General features: G+C 39.0%; 1 protein-coding gene across 1 annotated transcript in view; it reads right to left on the bottom strand.

Moving 5' to 3' along the window:
• Positions 1-18707, bottom strand: part of capn5b (calpain 5b) — an 84144-nt gene that overhangs the window by 11605 nt on the left and 53832 nt on the right. The window contains exons 6-12 of the mRNA XM_022214956.2: positions 16001-16194; positions 13296-13373; positions 11376-11571; positions 11167-11289; positions 10889-11085; positions 7584-7705; positions 5682-5818 (exon numbers count right to left, since the gene is read on the bottom strand). Coding sequence (XP_022070648.2) covers positions 5682-5818; positions 7584-7705; positions 10889-11085; positions 11167-11289; positions 11376-11571; positions 13296-13373; positions 16001-16194 — 1047 coding nt within the window. The remainder of the gene's footprint in view (positions 1-5681; positions 5819-7583; positions 7706-10888; positions 11086-11166; positions 11290-11375; positions 11572-13295; positions 13374-16000; positions 16195-18707) is intronic.

Here is an 18707-nt window from a genome sequence, read left to right as displayed (position 1 = left end):
CAGTCTGTCTGTCTGTCTGGTAGCAACATTACGGAATAACGGATTTGAATAAAAATTTCGTCAGAAATGACCCAAGAATTACATTTTGGCAGTGATGCGGCTTATAGTCTGGATCCAAGGATTTGTAAAAGGTTTCTTTGTCATTGTGAGATAGCGGCATGGCATCACTGTAAATATGATGACAAGTGAACACTATGTCAGCTGCCTGCTGATGATCACGATTGTTATTTTACTACAAATCGACCGCTGTGGACTTATCGGACTTATCTATTGGAAGTCACGCAAGAAACAATTACTTAAACTGTGGGGGTGTTTCCGAGTCCCATCACTTCCCGCTGACCGCTACATATTTAGGTCATGTGATTCGGTATTTGTACACAACATATGCATGCATAGCACAATCCTGTGCTCGGTGCAGACAGCGGGGGGCGTGGCTGGTCTGACAGACTGACAGATCTGTCAGGTCTGCCACCAGATAAAAAGACACGACATCACACGTCAGATGACGCTCATGAAGATTCTGCAGATGAAATATGTCAAGGTAAAACATCTTTAATAACCCTTACTAATTTGTCAATAGCAAACACACAACAAAACCAACAATAGATGTAGAAACTAAGAAATATGTTGCTACTTTCTCTTAATTTGCTTCCATGCTTGACTCCTATCTGCTTTGTGTACACGCTAACCTCAGTTCAGCTGAGAAGTCTTTTATTTTTGTTATGACTGTTGGTAGCAGTTGAGTCACTAATGGCTTTCTGGTTGTGCTGAGAAATGTAGAATTTTTTAGTTTTTTTGAAGAATCTGGATAATGCAATTGTATATTTTTGGGCAAATTTTCAATGAGACATGTAGAATAAAGTGATTTTGATGGACTATGCCAATTTTCAGTTTGGATTTGGTTTTCCAATGAAAAGACAGGTCACGGATGAATAGTTCAAGAACTGTCGGAAAGTTTAAAATCCAAGTTTTCAGCAGTTTCCATCTCAGGAAACTGGTCTCGTTTTCATGCTGGGCAGCTTTAGGGTTTAGAATGTTACCAAAGCTTGATAACAGATCTGACGGGAAGCATTGGCCCTGCATCTTAAACATTTACTAACCTGCAGTTAAAAGGTATTAAATATGTCATGTTGTAGGATCTGAACTCCAATATTTAAACTGGTTGGGTAAATTCACAACATTAATCTGATTGCTCTATTGGAGATCACTTTGGCTCAATGTATTATTTTAAGTGTGCTACATAAAAAACAGTGATCTGACTGAAAATGAAAGCTGTCAGCAGGTCAGTTAGGGTAATAAATGTGCACTGTTGAAATGGTGAATAAAAGCATCTAATTACACTAAGGGAAGCCTTTTCAGTCCAGACAGCTGTTTATAACATCTGTATCTGTTCACAACAACAATAATCTACACATTTAAAGATCCCCATCCAGTGAAAATCATGTTTTTTACTTTTGTTAGCATGTACATATGGTGTTTTTAACTGCTGGAAGACACATTATGAGCGAAAAAGACAGTCATTGTTGTGGCCTTTCTTTTTTCTGTGGTTTCATAGATAACAAACCTAAAGAGCCAATCCTTTGTTATTATTCCCCTTCAGAATCCAGGTTATTACTATCACAGCATAGAGTTTTACAGTGATTAAATGGAGTAGTAGGTGAGCTGGTGTGCTTGAGCTGCAGTCAAATGGAAAGGTGTGGGTGGAAGAAGAGGAACAGACTTCAAAGAGCTGCACATTCTGGAGGAAATAATGGTTTAAAATTACATCAAAGCCCATATTAAGGCAGGAGAGGACTATTTTCATAGAAACAATTTCCAAATCTGTTTTAAAGGTTTAATCAATGACGAGATACGGACTTTAACACATGAATTTGACCTTTCTAAACCTTGTAAACTTCGTCTTTACATGCCCAGAAAGCATAATGGTGCTTGGTCATCATTAATTGGCTTACATTAATGTACAGGCAAACATAGAAAATCACATTTTTTGACAATTTCATGACACACTGGGCAATCAGATTAACAATTCAAGATGGAACACCAATCTTTTCCCAACTATATTTAAGTAGTTGCGAGTTTGTGAGGCTCCACAACATGCACTGAGTTTTTGTATCTTTTTTTTTTTTGCTTTTCTTCATTCTTTTTTGCAAGTGTTCTCATTGTGTTTTTACTGTGTCATTTTGTAACTGTTTTTTTGCATTTGCTGCTGTCTATCTTGGTCAGGACTCCCTTGAAAAAGAGCTTTTTGGTCTCAGTGGGATTTCTCCTGGTTAAATAGAGGTTAAAGCATAAATAATTAAATAGAGTGACGGTTCTGATGATCATTAACTAAAAGCAATCAGTTTGTGATCCTTCTTCCGTCTGCCTCACTGCGAATGACTCTCCAGAGCCCCCAAAACTGATCACCGTTATTAGTCTGTGGAGCCGTTTCTGAATAAATTACAGCTCCTATGTTCTTCCTAATGAAGACGCATGTCATCCTGCAACAGTGATGTGTTTTTAATGGAGCTAAATGGCACCGTTGCTCTGGACACGCAGCCGCTGCTCGGTAATAGGATTATTTCACTGCTTGCTTCAGATTTTTCATGGCTTTTTCCAACAACATAATATGTACATTTTTGGGGTAATTTAATTTGTTACTCATCTGTCTTTGCAAATACACAGCAAAACATTTTTAAACAAAGATATAGACTCTCCCTCCCCACTCCTCTATAATATAAAAACACTGATGATTTCTCACCTCCAGTGCTTATCACCACCTCTTTTCACCACGCTGCCGATAATAAAATTTCACAGCGCTGATTGAGCGAATGCAACATCATATTACCAAAGATAATTCTCCTAACAAGTACACTGGCGTACAAACACTGTCACATATTGAGCCTTTAACTGATTGGTTCTGGATGTTGTGCAGACTTCCTCTGCAGCCTCACTTCAATGAGACAAAAGAGCAGAGAGACAAATAAAAACATACTGACGAATAATAATGTTTAATAGAGTGTTGAAACAGCCTTCACAGCTAACCATCAGTCCAAACTATTCAAGCGGTTAGTTCCACTTTTCTGAAGCTGTGGTTGTTTACAGTGAATTTATTAAGCATTTACTCCTTTAGCAAGTTTTCCCCCTTTTCTTGTGTTTAATTTTGCTTTTATTGACAAGTTTACCAAAAAGAAAGAATCCTTTATGTCAAAGTGAAGTCAGATTGGGTCAAATAATGTCAATAAATTAAAAATACAAAATGTAAATAAGTGAATATAGTAAATTTAGTAGGTATTTACTCTTTATAGAAGTTTCTCCCCTTTTATTGCTTTCATTTAATTTGGGTTTTTTTGACAAGAATTTAACAAAAAAAATGACAAAAAAACAGATTTCTACAATGTAATGTTAATTAATTAAAAATCTAAAATGTAAAATAAGTGAATATAGTGAATTTACTACATATTCTTTCTTTCCCTCGTATTGCTTTTAAATATTGAATCATGGTCAGTTAAATCTGACTTTTTTGACAAGAAATTGTAAAAGAGACTCTTCCGTGACAAAGTGAAACAGATTTTTACAAGTAATATCAATTAATTAAAAAGTATAACATGTACAATAGGTGAATACAGTAAATTTAGTTAGCAATTATTCCTTTTAGAAGTTTTTCCCTCTTATTGCTTTTCAGCATTAAATCATGGTCAATCATGATGTCAAAACATTAGGCTGTTTTGACAAGGATTTCCCACCAAAAAGAACTCTCCTGAGAAAGTGGAATCAGATTCTGACAAATAATGTAAATTAATTAAAATCATAAAATGTAAAATAAGTGAATTTAGAAATCATTTACTTCTTTTGGAAGTTTTTCCCTCTTATTGCTTTTCAATACTGAATTATCCATCCATTCTCTATACACCGCTTTATCCTCACTGTGGGGGTGCTGGAGTCTATCCCAGCTGACTCAGGCGAAGGCAGGGGACACCCTGGACAGGTCACCAGTCTGTCACAGGGCTACATATGCAGACACACAATCACACTCACATTCACACCTACAGGCAATTTAGAGTAATCAATTAACCTCAGCATATTTTTGGACTGTGGGAGGAAGCCGGAGTACCCGGAGAATATGGTCAATTTATTTTGGCTCCTATTTACAAGAATTTACAAACAAAAAAAAGACTCTTTCATGACAAAGTAAAAACAGAGTAATGTTATTTAAAGCTGCTGTCCGGAGTTTGAATCGCAGCGTCTCCCAAAACACTGGTGGTCCCTCCCTCCCTCCCTCTGATTTCGCCCCTTTATTTGTGCACGCGCGCAGCACATGAGATGGGTGCCTGGAGTGCTGCAGCATCTCGCCTGTTTTGCTGTTTTCCACTCTTCTACATTTAGTACATTTATTTAAAAATATAAGGAATTACGTTAGAATGCTGTATTGAGTCTAACTTGTCCTAATACCAAAATAACATGAATCTGCTGGGACGAACGAGTAAAGTTTCAATATGTGATTACACTCGTGTATCCCTCTCGATGACGTTGTTTATCAAACTTAGTGCATTTACGCGTGTATATGTGTTACATTGTTTATTTATTTCTATCTAGAGTTCAGAATTGCATGACTCCTCTGACGAAGAGTATGTCCCAGACGCCCCAACATCTTCCTCCAGAGATCGGGCATCTAAACGAAGCCGTCAGCCGGGCTATGGAGGCCGTGGTCGGGGAGCGACGCGAGCACCCCGAGCCAAAAAACGTCCTGCAGTCTCTTGGCCTGACAAGCCGTGGGATTGGTAACTTTTCTGGAAGTTGCTGAGCCCTGATCCTCTCTCCTCCACAAGCAAAACAAATGTGCGCGCGGTTGCGTAGTGCGTAGCTCGCCCACCTCTGCATGGGCTTGCTTGCTGTGCGCGTAACCGTTGATTGACAGCATGACAAAGCTGAAGCTCGAACTTGATTGGTCGGCAGCGACCGGCGCTTTTTGGAATAACATGGGGGTCTATGAGAGGAAGGCGGAGCTCAGGAATAAATTTTCATATCGCGTTATACTAACTTTATATTATAGTATCGAACTAGACTAACACATTTAAGCTTTGTTAAACAATGATACATAAATTGAAAACAAACGGAAACTCCGAACAGCAGCTTTAATTTAAAAAAAAATAGAAGTTGTTGTCAAAATGATTGAAAAGTAGTTTAGCAAACTTCTATGCACTCAGCACACATTACTAAATGAAATAAGTTGCTTTGCCCTCAGTTTGTGAAGTTTGCAGCATGTTTTTCTGCATCGCTGTTTCTCAGCTGATAAGGATGGTCTAGATGTCATTAGAAGAAATCAAAAAATGTACAATGTTGATTTGAAATTTAGGTCTGTTGTTTAAAACTGCTTTAGTTTTAGTAAAAATCTAAAGAAGTGGTTCTGTTGGTTTCAGTGGATCACGCTCATATATTTTAGTTTTCTTCACATATTCAGCCTTTTAGAAAAGAAGTAGGCAACTTTATTTTGCCTAAAGGTCTCACAAAAAGTTGCACGAGTCTCACAAAGTCTGGAAAGTTTTGCTTTTCTCACCAGAGTTGACTGACTTTCTCCTATCTGATGCTACTATGTACCAGATGTGAGCGGCTACATTTTGGTGGCTTCGTCACCGTTTCGTTCAGCCAGATGTTGGTGCAGCAGCGTCCCACAGAGGGATGACTGCAGAGTGACAGCTCACCTCGATGTGGATTCCTTCCTTGGGTTTCTTGCGGTAAAACAGGCCTTTGATGTCAAAGTTTGGGCACCGTGTGTCCTTATGAACCGGAGAACGAACCCTCTCTCCTTCGCAGGTGATGATCACGTAGGGATCTACGGCTGTGGGAGGAAAATAAAAAACGTTATATCAATATATTGTGCATGAATTTGGCTTGTTTAAGGTGGTGTCTTATGGGTTTGTTGATATCCTGATTCATCATTTCATCTATAAAATGTTAAAAAATTGAAAAAAAAACGTCCTTCACGTACTCCCACAGGTCGGACTGGCATCTTCTTATTTCTTTAATTATCCGACCAATAGGTTAAAAAATAAAAATGTCAAATTTGATACAGAAAGGCAGAAAATGATCACAGTTGAGATGAAAGATACATATAATATTTAGCATATTTGTTAAGATTAAAAATGATCAAAGTGACCGCAGCGTAACTTCAGAAAACTGACTTCTCCATTTCTTGTGTGGTCAGTGTGTTAAAAAAGTCAAATAACAGCCAATATTAGCCTGCATTCTTCGTCATTTTTGTTCAAATTACGGCAGAGTTCCTCCATACACGTGCAGTAGATGAAGAAACATGACTTTAAAAGCAAAAAGTGACATATACATGTGATTTTCCTTTGTTTCCCCAAGCTTTTTGTTTTTAATGTTTTTAAATGTTGTTCAGCACTTTGCGTTACATTCTTTGTTTGAAAAGTACTCTACAAATAAAGTTTGATTGATTGATTGATTGATTGATTGATTGATTGAGTGATTGATATTTTGAAATTGTGTTACAGATCATCAATTCTGAGCAACAGAACATCTATTTTGTGATACTTTGTCCTCCACGTTTTATTTATCTTGCAGCAGTTTTCACAAAAGACTCTGCAAATTGTTCACAAAAAAGATAAACAAATATCGAAAGAATGTGTTGTTAAAGATTAAACTGTGATTTCTGACCTTTTTGGTCTTCTTTCAAAGAATTCCTCTGGTAGGGTACTTTTAATATTCAATCAAAGAGACATCTCCGATCTAAACTTCTTAAAAAGTTTTCTTTAAATAACTGCTTGAGGCTCCAAACGGTAAAAATAAACAATATTTTCACTGAGAAATGCAAGGATCAGAGAGAAATCTTCCCTTATTAAACATCTCCTGACCTCGCAGATGTATCTGTCCCACTTGAATAAACTACTGAACCATATGTAAAATGGTTAAAAACAAGCTCCACGTTCAGCAATTTAATCAACGAAAGGCTCCTTAGACACAGATTCATCAATATTAATGATCTAATAATGTAAATTTTGTTAGACATAAGAATAGAGGACATTCTGCTGCAGAAAAATGTAATTTACTAACATTTTTGTTTAGAATTGTTCAGTACTTTTTGTATTTTTACTATTATTTTAAGTAAAACATAGGAGTAGCTTTCAAAGCCACAGTGTAGAGGATGTGAACATTTCTGACTTTGCTGCCACCCTGTGGACACTGAGGCAGACGGCACAAAGACCTGATATGAGGATGCAGAATAAAGACACTGGTTGCACCACTTCTCACTCAGATTGTCACATTTTTTGGCTCACAGCATGAGAACATGAAGAAAAACGCTCTAATCACATATAACTTTCCACAGAGTGACTTTAAATGTAACTTACAGGACACACAGTGAGAGATTTAAGGGGAAACTATCGTGTACTACAGGTTGAAGCTAAATAACTAAACTATAGTGGGTAATACTGTAGTACCTTGTGGTTTGCTCAGCAGTCTTTTCTTTTTGGGGTTGAGGCAGTGCAGCTCTGTGGGTTTTTCCAGGAATACACAGATCGTCAACATGCAAACACAAAGCACAGCACTGAATGTGAGGCGAGGATACAGCTGCTCCTCACTCCTACCTCCGTTGGAGTCCTGTCCCTGCAGACCGTCGGCGTTCAGCACATGGACCTGAGTGACCAGCTGAGGGTAGCCACACATCCCCGTCCAGCATGTCTGAGGAGGCTCGTCCAGAGTCAGCTCTCTGGGAAGACACATGTTCATAGATATAAACACCTCACCTACGCAAATAATTCATGCTGGGGTGTGAGGTGTGCTTCTGCTGCTGATGCCACAGACATATTGTAGAGGTACCAGCAGAAAATAAATATGTTTGTGCTGCTTTTTGGTGTTATGATGCAAGAAATGACAAAACCAAGCAATGAGGAATCACATGTCACAACTGAGAAGTTATCTTGTACAGTCCCAAACATGTCAGATTAAATATATTGATCTGTAACTCTTCTCTTCAGCTAACATAAATAGATTAAAGTGACTGTTAATACTATGCTAGGTGAAGCTAACTATCAGGAGAAGATCAGTACATTATTAACACATTTTCTTAATGCTGTGTAAAACTCAAACTGGTGTATTAGAACTTTTACTGTGCAATCCTGCAAATTCTAATCAATATGTTGACTTGAGAGTTCAAATGGGGGGAAAAAATTCTATAAATGTCACTAAATGTGAACGGTGAATCCCACCAATACTACATATTTTCTTTGATCTTTAGTGTTTGTTGTAATTGTCTTTATAATTCCTAATTCAGGAACAAAATCACACAACTAAAGCTGTAAAATGTTATAAAAAACATTACCATCTCTAAGATATAGTATTGTAATATAAAAATCTAAATTTATTGATAGATGTTTGACATTAGTGACAAACAAAACAGCCGCAAAATCAGCAAATTGGGATTATTAATTAATTATAGGAGAGACCTCCAGCCTTCCTACAGCAGGTATCTACATGTATGGTGCACATATGGTAGATAAGACAGCCGTTAGATTTGAATTAACTGACATATGATGAAGTTATTCCATTTTTAACAGCACACAGATGAACTTAATTGGTATGCAGTGACACAAAACGAGAAATAATCTAAATATGGAGCAACACAGTGGTGAAACGGCTGTTGCCTCACAGCTATAGGGTTCTGGGTTCAAAATCTCTCAAAACTGGAGCCTTTTGGTGTGAGGTTTGCATCCTCCACAGGCACCGAACATTGATGGAACATAATATAAAATCATTCCTTTGCAAAAACAGAAACAGAACAGTAGCTGAGTATGCAGCTGAACCCGGAAACATTTGCCCTTTTCACCCAGAGATCATGCTGCAATGCTGCTCAGAAGTTAACTCGTGTCTGTGAAGGGAGCATCACTCTTATAAGGTGTTTCCTTGCAGCTGTTAGCTGACGTCATCCCAAATTATCTTCCAACAGGCAGACACTGTAGGAGGAAGATATGCCAGGACTCTCTGCTCTGGTCAAGATTAGATATTGTCTGTTCTGACATGACTAAGCAGATGAGCTGTCTTCATCTGTAATCCAAATCTGACCCCTTCTCCCAACTACAATATAAACCCAAACAGAGAGAATCCTCAGAACTGAAGCTGACATTGCTTGCATGAACTGCTCTGTTGGTGTCACTTCTCCTGATATCAGTAAATCTGATTCTCAGCCTAAGTCATTTGAGTCTCCTGTGTGTCTCTCTGTGTCTGCCTCTTCATACTCTCTTGACCTCGCTGAACTTCCACAACAATGCCAGCCCTGCTAGCCTTTCCTTGTTCTGACTGTGCTGCTCCAGTGTGTGCTTTCATGTAGCATGCTGCCGGTCAGGAATCAGAGGTGTAATACAACAGTATCGAGTGTCAAACGCTGAGTGTCAAGACCTCGATTCAGCTCAAAAGTGCAGCAACAAAACACCTTCAACAACATCTCTGCAGCGAAACATACAAAGGTGCAAAAGTACCACCAGTGTGTTTGCTTGTTGCAATTACTCCTCTTGTTCTCTTTGCTTTGAAGAGTTCCCGTTCTAACATGGTTCCAATGAAATCATAGGAGCTTCAGTGGAAATCGACTGAACTACTCCTGTAGGTTTCAAGAACCTGTTGAAGAATTTTACTCAAAGTCATCACGCAAAGTTTGCTGTAGTAGTCCAGTATACGGTGGTCTTACCAACACAGAGCGTGAGTCTGTGAAGCTAGGCCGACCCAGAACCTTCACCGAGTAAACATTTTGTACAGCTGGTCAGACAGTTGGGAGGGCACAGTATGTAACACGGATGGGATCAGCAAGTTCTGATTTTAGCGGAAAGTTGTTGATGGGGGGGTGTTGCGGCGGCGGCGCAGCGACTTCCAATCGCTGGGCCGTTTACAATCGTCATTAACAAGCTATCGTTAACGTCCTTACCATCGCACGGGAGTATCAGCGACAATAAAGTGTTCAAACTTGTGAAATCAGCGTTCAAATAAATGAAATCCGCGGATCCGCGGTAAATTCCCATCCCTGAAAAAAGCGGATTTCCGCGAATTCGCGGAAAAATCACATCCCTGATGTAAATATAGAAAAGAACAGTGGTCAGTTTGCATATAGTTGCTAATCAATGACAAAGGGTGATGGAGTCAAAGACTCTAGTTGACAACAAAAGGTAAGAGAATGAGGGGTCTGACAGACAGTTACCAATAATAAAAGGTGGTTGATTCAAGAGAAGTGGCTGATAATAAATGATAAAGGAGTTATCAGTGACAAAGGTAATGGAAAAAAGAGTGACACTAGGGGCAGAGGGTGTCTGTACCAAAAATGATGTGCTATTTTCTTCATCAAACCTACAAGAGAAGTCCAGTTGATTTCCACTGAAGCTCTTACGACCACCATGACCTGGATGACTCTAGAATCGACACAGACATGGTTCTGATGTAACAACTAAATCCACAGCGCTCGATCTGCACTCCAAAACAGTTCATATGAGGCTTCAGTAGTCTGTGTTAAAGAAATCAAGTGTTGACGTGCCCTAAGTTACCATCCATTCAACGCAGTCAATAAAGTGGGTGTTGATGCGTACATTTGTGTGACTCCACTTCTCGTAAATCCTCACAGTTGCATTGCTTGACAGGCGGCACCACTTAGTAGTAATTGCTGCGTAAATTGGCCAATTTTTGAGAGACAAACCCGAAGCAGGCAGTTGAGATAAGCACTGAAACATTTTGTACTGACAATAAAAACTCTGAACAACTGCTTGTGGAAATCCAACCTACGGGTAGAAGTACTGGACTAAAAAAAACACTGAAATGCTGAATAAATACTGTGAGTAAATGCTGGGTGTACGCTGACTGCCTTTCATTAAATGCTACACGTTCCTGTTCAGCTGTAATCTTATCAGACATTTACTTGCAGTCTGAAGGCACATCAGTGAAGACGCGGAGCAGGAAGTCGCCCTGCTGTCCGGGGTCGAAGGTTGTGGGAATGATGACGTAGCGGCCCTCCTTCAGCTCCTTCCTGAGGAAGACGCAGCGCGAGTTGATGTAGATGGAGCCCGCTACTTTCTGCTGGGCTGAGTGCATACGGTATTTCCGATTTAGCTCCACCTGCAGGACGAGAACATCAGAAATCTGTCAGCCCAATGTATCGACTTAAATGCTTGCGGAGGCGTGTGCGTTCTTGTCTACCTGGTGTATATCGAAGCCTATAGCGAGGTTTTCCCCTTTTCCCTCTTTGGGTGTGGCTCTCTTCTCTTTCTGCTGTAAGCAAATCAGCACCTCGTCCTCCACCTTCTTCACATCGAAAACATACTGAGAGAAGAAAAGAAAAGACGTCACAATTACACCCAAGCACTCATCACACACGTCTAAATAGCAAAACACGTACATGAACCCACCTGAGGGTTCTGCAGGAAGGTGGCCTTGTGGTTGATGCAGCCTCCGGACCGGTTGCGAAGGGGATCCTGGCGGTGGACCCAGGAGCCCCTCATCACCTCCTCCTCCCAGGTCTTGTGGATGCTCAGGTAGGAGGTGTTGATGAGGCGACACAGGATCAGGTCGGTGAAGTACTGGCAGAAGTCATCGAACGTCATCCTGCGGGAGGGCAGGGAAAGAGGAGAGACAGGAGAGAGTGGACACCAACCAGAGGGAGAAGCTTGAAAGAAGAAGACCTTTAACAGGTAAAAATAGAGGAAATGAAACCAGGAACAGAGCAAACAGCCACATGTTAAAGGGAGTCTACAACATCTGGAGCTGAAATGCAATGAAATTAAAGTAAAGACTGAGTTTAACAATAACAGCATCAACATTACCATTTGAACATTCAGTGTTTCCCTCAAAACTGTAGTCAGTTTGTTTGGAGTCTGACCCACATGTAAAACCACTAATTATTGTTTTTACACTATATTTTTGGACAAACAGAAACTAACAAAATATATCATAGTAACATGTAAGCTTTAGAGGTGGTGATGGGCTGAGCTAGATGTTTCCCACTGCCTCCAGATTTATACTTACATGACTTTATTAATCCCCAGAGGGAAATTAGGTTGTTACAGCAGCATGGATATTCAGTAAAATTAGGGTATAAAGTGAAGGTAAAGTAAAATAAGATGAACTAAAATAAAAGTAAAATAAAATAAAGTAGAATAAGATAAAAATATATAAAATACAATGTAGAAAATAACCAACAGAATATATTTACTCCTTATGCTAGGCTAGGCTAACCACCTGTTGGTGCTACCCCCACACTTCTATAACAAAGCGGTATCTTTCAATTCATAAACTTTTCTGTTAATTACAATACACATTAACATAGATACTTTCTTAATGCATTATTTTAATGACTGTAAATTGGAATAAAGGTGCAGATAACTGCTTTGTAGCACTTAGCTTGTTCATTTTCATAATACTGACCAGAGACATAAAGTTACTCAAAGGTAGCTCTTCTTTGGTTTTATTATGAGCAGAACTGCTTCCTGAGTGCAACATGACCAATGTGCATGCTGAGACTTGTGCAGCTTCAATGGGAAAAATGTAAATCAGGTTGTTTTCTGAAGCTAAAATGTACAGATGTCATGGACTGGATGACGACCACAGAGAAGCCTCTAGTCTCCACTGACTTACTTACTTACTTATGTATGCAGCACAGCAACTCAGACAGGTGTGAGACCAGAAATTAGTTTGAAATAAGGCACTCTAATGTCAGATTTTTCAGTGCAAGCAGTGAAAATGTTTAGTTGCACCTGAAAGTGTTTTGGTTGCTCTCTAGAACCCTGTAAGTTTTGGCAAGAAAAAGAATAAGCAAAATTTAATCAACCAGGTTAAATCAATGACAAAGTCCGTGCTTCAATCTTTAAAAAAGAAATTCAAGAATGTGAGGATTTCTGTCAAAGTGTAGGTATTTCTTCACCATCTTTAGATGTAGGCGCATTGTGTGGCTCATGTAGAACCAAAGAACGTCACTTTTACATTTTGTTTTTTTTACCTTTGGACAGAGTCAGTCTAACAGTTTTTTCTAAATTAGTCTTCATGCTGAGCTAACTAGTGACTGTCTGTAGCCTTATAATTATAACAATAATAATAATATTAATAATAATAATAATAATAACAATAATAATAACAATAATAATATCAAACCATCAAAATATCAGCAAGAATAAAACAAAGCACAAAATATCAAACTGCATCAACTCATAATGTTTCATAAGCATCGGTCCTGGATCCTCTCGATAATCAGAGCAATGTGAATCAATCAGACAATAATATATAAATAATAATTCTATATGATTTGTAAGGGAAACTAACAAGACGTTTCTCACCAGAACTCGCCATCGTCCTGCACGGTGACACCCAGCTTTTCTCTCTCACTCTTGCTCACCTTGTTCCACTCCTCTGAACTACAATAAACAAAAACAACACGAGAGCAAACAGGCTTTTATTTGAAACAAGCTTATATTAAAGGGCAACCTTTACCTTTCAGTTCCACTGTTCTATAGCTATTTATTTGTTTGTATTTCACCATGAGGCCTCAATACTTCTCATTTCTGCTGTTTATACAAACTCAACACTTCTTCCACGTTTATTTGTTGTGTAGATAAATATTAATAATGTACTTTTTTTTTTTTACTAATTCTACTACACAACAACAGAGCCATGTATCATATTCATCCATTTTAAGTATTTGTTAAAACTGTGTTTTAACACACAACTAAAGACTAGTCCTTTAGCACACTAAAGGGCACAACTCATTCCACTCTTCAGGTGGGATTTTATTGAAGAAATATATACAAGAAGTGGTGAAATTCATTGAATGCAGGTTACAGGAGTTCTGCAAAGTCCAGCAAGTTAACTTCAGACACGATATAAAATACAATTTAATATGTCTTTCATGATTGTACTGCTCCAGTATGAAAGACATGAATGAAAACCAAGAGCAACAATTTTATAACATTTACAGAATTTATATTGTGTTTTTTTCAGAACTTTTAGCAGTATTTAACAATTTGAGATGAATATAAACAGGAAATTAATGTTCAGGAAGTTCAGTCATGTATTATTTGATGTTCCAGTAAACATTTGACAGTTGTAGCTTCTTAAATGTGGGGAAAATGCTGATGTTTATCGTTTTCTACTGGAGTAAATTGAAAATTTGAGGTTTCCTGGACTGCTAATTGTAGACTTCATGTAAATGATTCCTAATAATTGTATTAATTCAAATTAAACCTGATAAGCAGCAGAGCACGGATATTACTCTAAAATAAAAAAAAAAGTCAATATGAATGTTAGATATGGGGCTGGGGTTTCCAAGGGATAATTTTTCAGTCTGCTTTTGTAAAAAAAAAAAAACAAAACAAGTATGGACATTTTTTTTAAGTAATGTCACTAAAAACAGCAAGTTAGTAAAAATATTTAGACCAAATTTCAGAGAAATTTAACACTTTTAAACACATTAATAAGTTTTTAAGGAATCTGACAAACAGAAAAGCAAAAGAAAAGCATAAAAGTGAAACTAAATCATTCTTCTCTATAAAAATAATGTTATATTAGTAGAAGTAGAGCTGTGGAAATGTACTGTGTGTTAACTATGAAGAGCAGAGGCCATTATTTGTCTGTGCTGACAACAGGCTACTATTTTTGACCCAGCCATTTGTCTTTTTTAATAAGGATTAATGCATGCAGTGATTTCTCTTTCATTGATTATCAATCTTAAACATACCAAAACTAATTTAACCTCCATGCTTGCTGTGATCATGAATATTTTGGGACCTAAAAATAGAGATGGTAATGTGGGTTCGTCCCTAATTTGTTTTCTTTAGGATGTGAAATGGTAACAGCTTAAATATGTATTTTAATTAGCAGAATATGAATAAATATTAATATCAGGACATTTAGCAGTGCATGTTTAAGCAATCGTAAATGTAAAATGTAATTCTGAGTAACTGAATGAAGCTCAGACATATAAATCATGTATGTATCTATCCATTATGTTAAAGCATCAGCTGGAAAACAAACTGTTTGTGGTGTTTGCTACTGTGAATCATACGTAAACATCAAGGGCCATTCTGTGTTCACTGCTCAGGGGAAACACAAGCATTTACTGGATGCATTAGCTCTGTGTTTACGTCTCTGTTTATGATTCACTGACAAACGTCCATATTTCAACAGTCTGTCTCAACAGCCTCCATTTACAGTAACAGGTTCTATAAAACCATGAATAAATTATTCAGTGACAGTGAGTGAATGATGGCCAAAGAACAGAGATGACACATCTCTTTAATAACATCTGTCTCTCTTTCAGCCGTATCAATAATTCAGACTCCATTATTATCCAGCTTTACCACCTCCCTGTTTGTTTCACAGTCTGGTAGCTAACAATTCAAAGACAGAGATGTCGAGGGAGCAACTTCATCTCAGTTTTATGTATTCCTGTAAGAAGCACAGTGCAGCATAAATGAAGGAGTAAAGCAGAGACTAAAACTGAAATATGATGTATGAAGCTGTTTTCTGGAGGATATCTGAGCTGCACTAGCAGAGCTCTCTACAGACAACAGGGCTGAATTTAGTGATTCTTGTTCACTCTGTAGCCCATTAGCTTGATTGCATTTCCATTTTTCATTGTCTACATGACATCTCCCATTGTGCTGTTTTCTTGTCTACGTCGCCAGTTTTATATATATGGATTGGTCTTTGTTCAGTCTTTTTTCTGTTTGCTCATTCATCACATGCACTCTCTTAGAAACTAGTGTGTCAAATTTTGAGGCACCAAGGGGAGCAGCGCATTTCCGACATTTTAAAAATTACATTAGGGAAATTGGTTAAATTGGTGCAGGTCAAAACAAGGTCACGTATTACGGGACGAATCCATTGTTTGTGTCGCTCTGGAAATGTTCCACATTTGACTCAGAGCTAATTGTGTGAGACTGGAAATGACAGATGAGGACAGCTCAATCAGCCTTCATGAGATTTATGGTTTTAAAAGCTGCAGTGGTTTATTTGTGCCTGTAGGTGGCGACGCTGTGATCACCTGTCACTCCAGGGGCCACTCCACTCCTTCTCCCCCCAGGGGTTCCTCATGCGGATCATGTGCAGCTTCTCCGACTTGAAGAAGGCCAGCAGTCCGTGACCCAGTCGCACTTTTCGTACGTCCGTCACAGCGTAGGCATGGCCTTTGACCAAACCGCAGTCCAGACGAGCCTCCATGTCTTCTATCGTGGTCGCCTGGAAAACAACAAAACAGGGAGGAATGGTGGTTAAAAACAGAAAAAATCATCAAAAAACACAATTACAGAAGCAAAATTTCATTTGAAAAACAAAAAAGAAAGTAAATTATCTACAAATAAACAGGGGCTATAGTACCGATGCAGTGGTCATTGATTCGAATCCCGTCCATAGACCTTTGCTGCAGGTCTTTCCCCCATATAATAAGGCCACAAATAATTTAAAAATAAACAAATAAATTGTAGGGCTGCACAGTGGAGTAGTGGTTAGCACTTTTGCCTTGCAGCAAGAAGATCCCCAGTTCAAATCCCAGCCTGGGCTCTTTCTGCATGGAGTTTGCATGTTCTCCCTGTGCATGCGTGGGTTTTCTCCGGGCATTCCGGCTTCCTCCCACAGTCCAAAAATATGCTGAGGTTAATCGGTTACTCTAAATTGTCTGTGAGTGTGATTGTTTGTCTGTATATGTAGCCCTGTGACAGAATGGCGACCTGTCCAGGGTGCCCTTTTCACTCCGTCCAGAGCATCTTGGCCTTTTGTTAAGGGTTGCTATAATAGATGGGATCAGGCTTTTGCCTAGTCCCATCTATTAGAGCATCGATCATCTTGTCATGATGCACTGTTCTGGTGGGAAACCTTGTGGATTCATGTGGATGTTTAAAATGTACCACCCACCTAAACACTGCAGGTCAAATAACCCCCTCAACACCCCAACACCTCAACCCCCACGGCAACAGCAGTCCTTGATGCCAGTTTCCACCCTCAGCAGGACAATACACTCTGACACAAACACTGCTCTGGAGTGGCCCGGGGGAACACGACAGAGCTAAGGTGTTCATCCAGATTCCACACTCCCCAGATCCAAATCTTATTGAGCATCCGTGGAATGTACCAGGATAAATGTGGTCTGATCTAGGTAGGTACCACCCTGCAACCCATAGGACCCACAGAATTCACTGCCACCATCCCAGTGCCACAGGACATCTCCAGAGGTCCTGTGTCCATGCCCCACTGGGTCAGAGAAGTTTTAGCAACATAAAGGAGACCTACACAATATTAGTCAGGTGGTCATAATGTCATGCCTGATCAGTATTTGTGTGACTACTTCCAAACTGTTTCATCCACAAAAACACAACCACCGAGGTCTCCAGCATTTCCAAAAGTGTTGTAGGAGTCGTAAACCTCTGAAGTGATGTGGATGCAAGATCGAAGTATGTGTTTTGAAATGTGTGGATGTTGCCTGAAACAGCTCCCTGGGAAATGATACATAAGCAGATCTGAGAAAGCAAACCTGCTGCGGCAGTTCAGAGTCGCTTTGTATAATGTAGACTAAATACAGATGTTTTCATAGCGTGGTGAGCAGGAAACATGCAGGTTATTGCCTGGGAATCTACACGCACTGAGAGTTTAATGTTTTCTTGTATTATGTAGTTGCTGTATGAACCTTATTTACCAACTCTTGTTTAGCTCGATTTGATCATTACACTACACTCCTCAAAGTAACTGGAACCTCAGGGAACAAAGGGAGATTGCTTGAACAAAGTCCATCAACTCGCAGCAGAATTAGCAGTTCAGTACAATCAGAGTGGTTGTAATCAAACCAACATTTCAGTCAGGTTATCTAAAAATATTAATAATAATAAACTGTGTACAAATATGGCAAATAAAGATATGATGGATGCTTACATGAGACAGTCTAACGTAATCACTTTACCGTTTTCTGGCATTATTCTTCAAATAAACTAACTACTGACGGAACATTACTGATTTGTGGTATTTATTTTTTCTTTTTGACAAAATGCCAGAATTCAAGTGCTTTAACTGCTACTGATATAAATTATGGTCTATGAACGACTGCAGAATATTTATTAAATAGATGGTTTTCTTCTCTGAAAGCCAAGGTACATACCAAACTATAAATTGTGTGTACTGTTACACCCCTAATGGCAAGAATTTCCTCTGAGCAGCTTTGTGTTACTGCATGATCAAAACAAGTCTTTTCCCAGTAGGAAACACAGAAATGTTAAGAAGTTCTACTCATTTGTCTGTATTTTTCAGTATCCATGCATTAGGAACTACTACCACCCCCCTAGTAACAGATAATACTACTAACAATCAGATTGGAGGCAACGCGGCCAATCAGAAATCACCTCCCCTGGTTTCTGATTGGCTGGCAAACCTGAGCATGCAGAGCAGAGAGGCTGAGGGAGAAACACTGAGCTAATGTCCAAGGGTTTGCAAACACACACCGAGAGGGAAACCGAGTCAAACCGGGTGAACGAGGTTATCATTGTGCACTTGTGTGGATAACAAGAAACACGGCAATAAACGAGCTGAGCTTAAAATAGATTTGTTTTGCTCAAATTATTACAAAATACAATAAATGTGGTCTGTGCTGAAAATGGGGCCAGTGTGCTCCGAAGAATAAGGCACGAACATACGAATGCAGGACCGAGGCTCACTCTGTTAATCTTCCATATACAGTGGAGGAGCTGAATTTACAGCAGTGGTCCTCA

The sequence above is a fragment of the Acanthochromis polyacanthus genome, chromosome 17 (assembly GCF_021347895.1).
Source record: "Acanthochromis polyacanthus isolate Apoly-LR-REF ecotype Palm Island chromosome 17, KAUST_Apoly_ChrSc, whole genome shotgun sequence".
Taxonomy (NCBI): Eukaryota; Metazoa; Chordata; class Actinopteri; family Pomacentridae; genus Acanthochromis; species Acanthochromis polyacanthus.
This window is presented reverse-complemented; position numbering and strand designations above follow the sequence as displayed.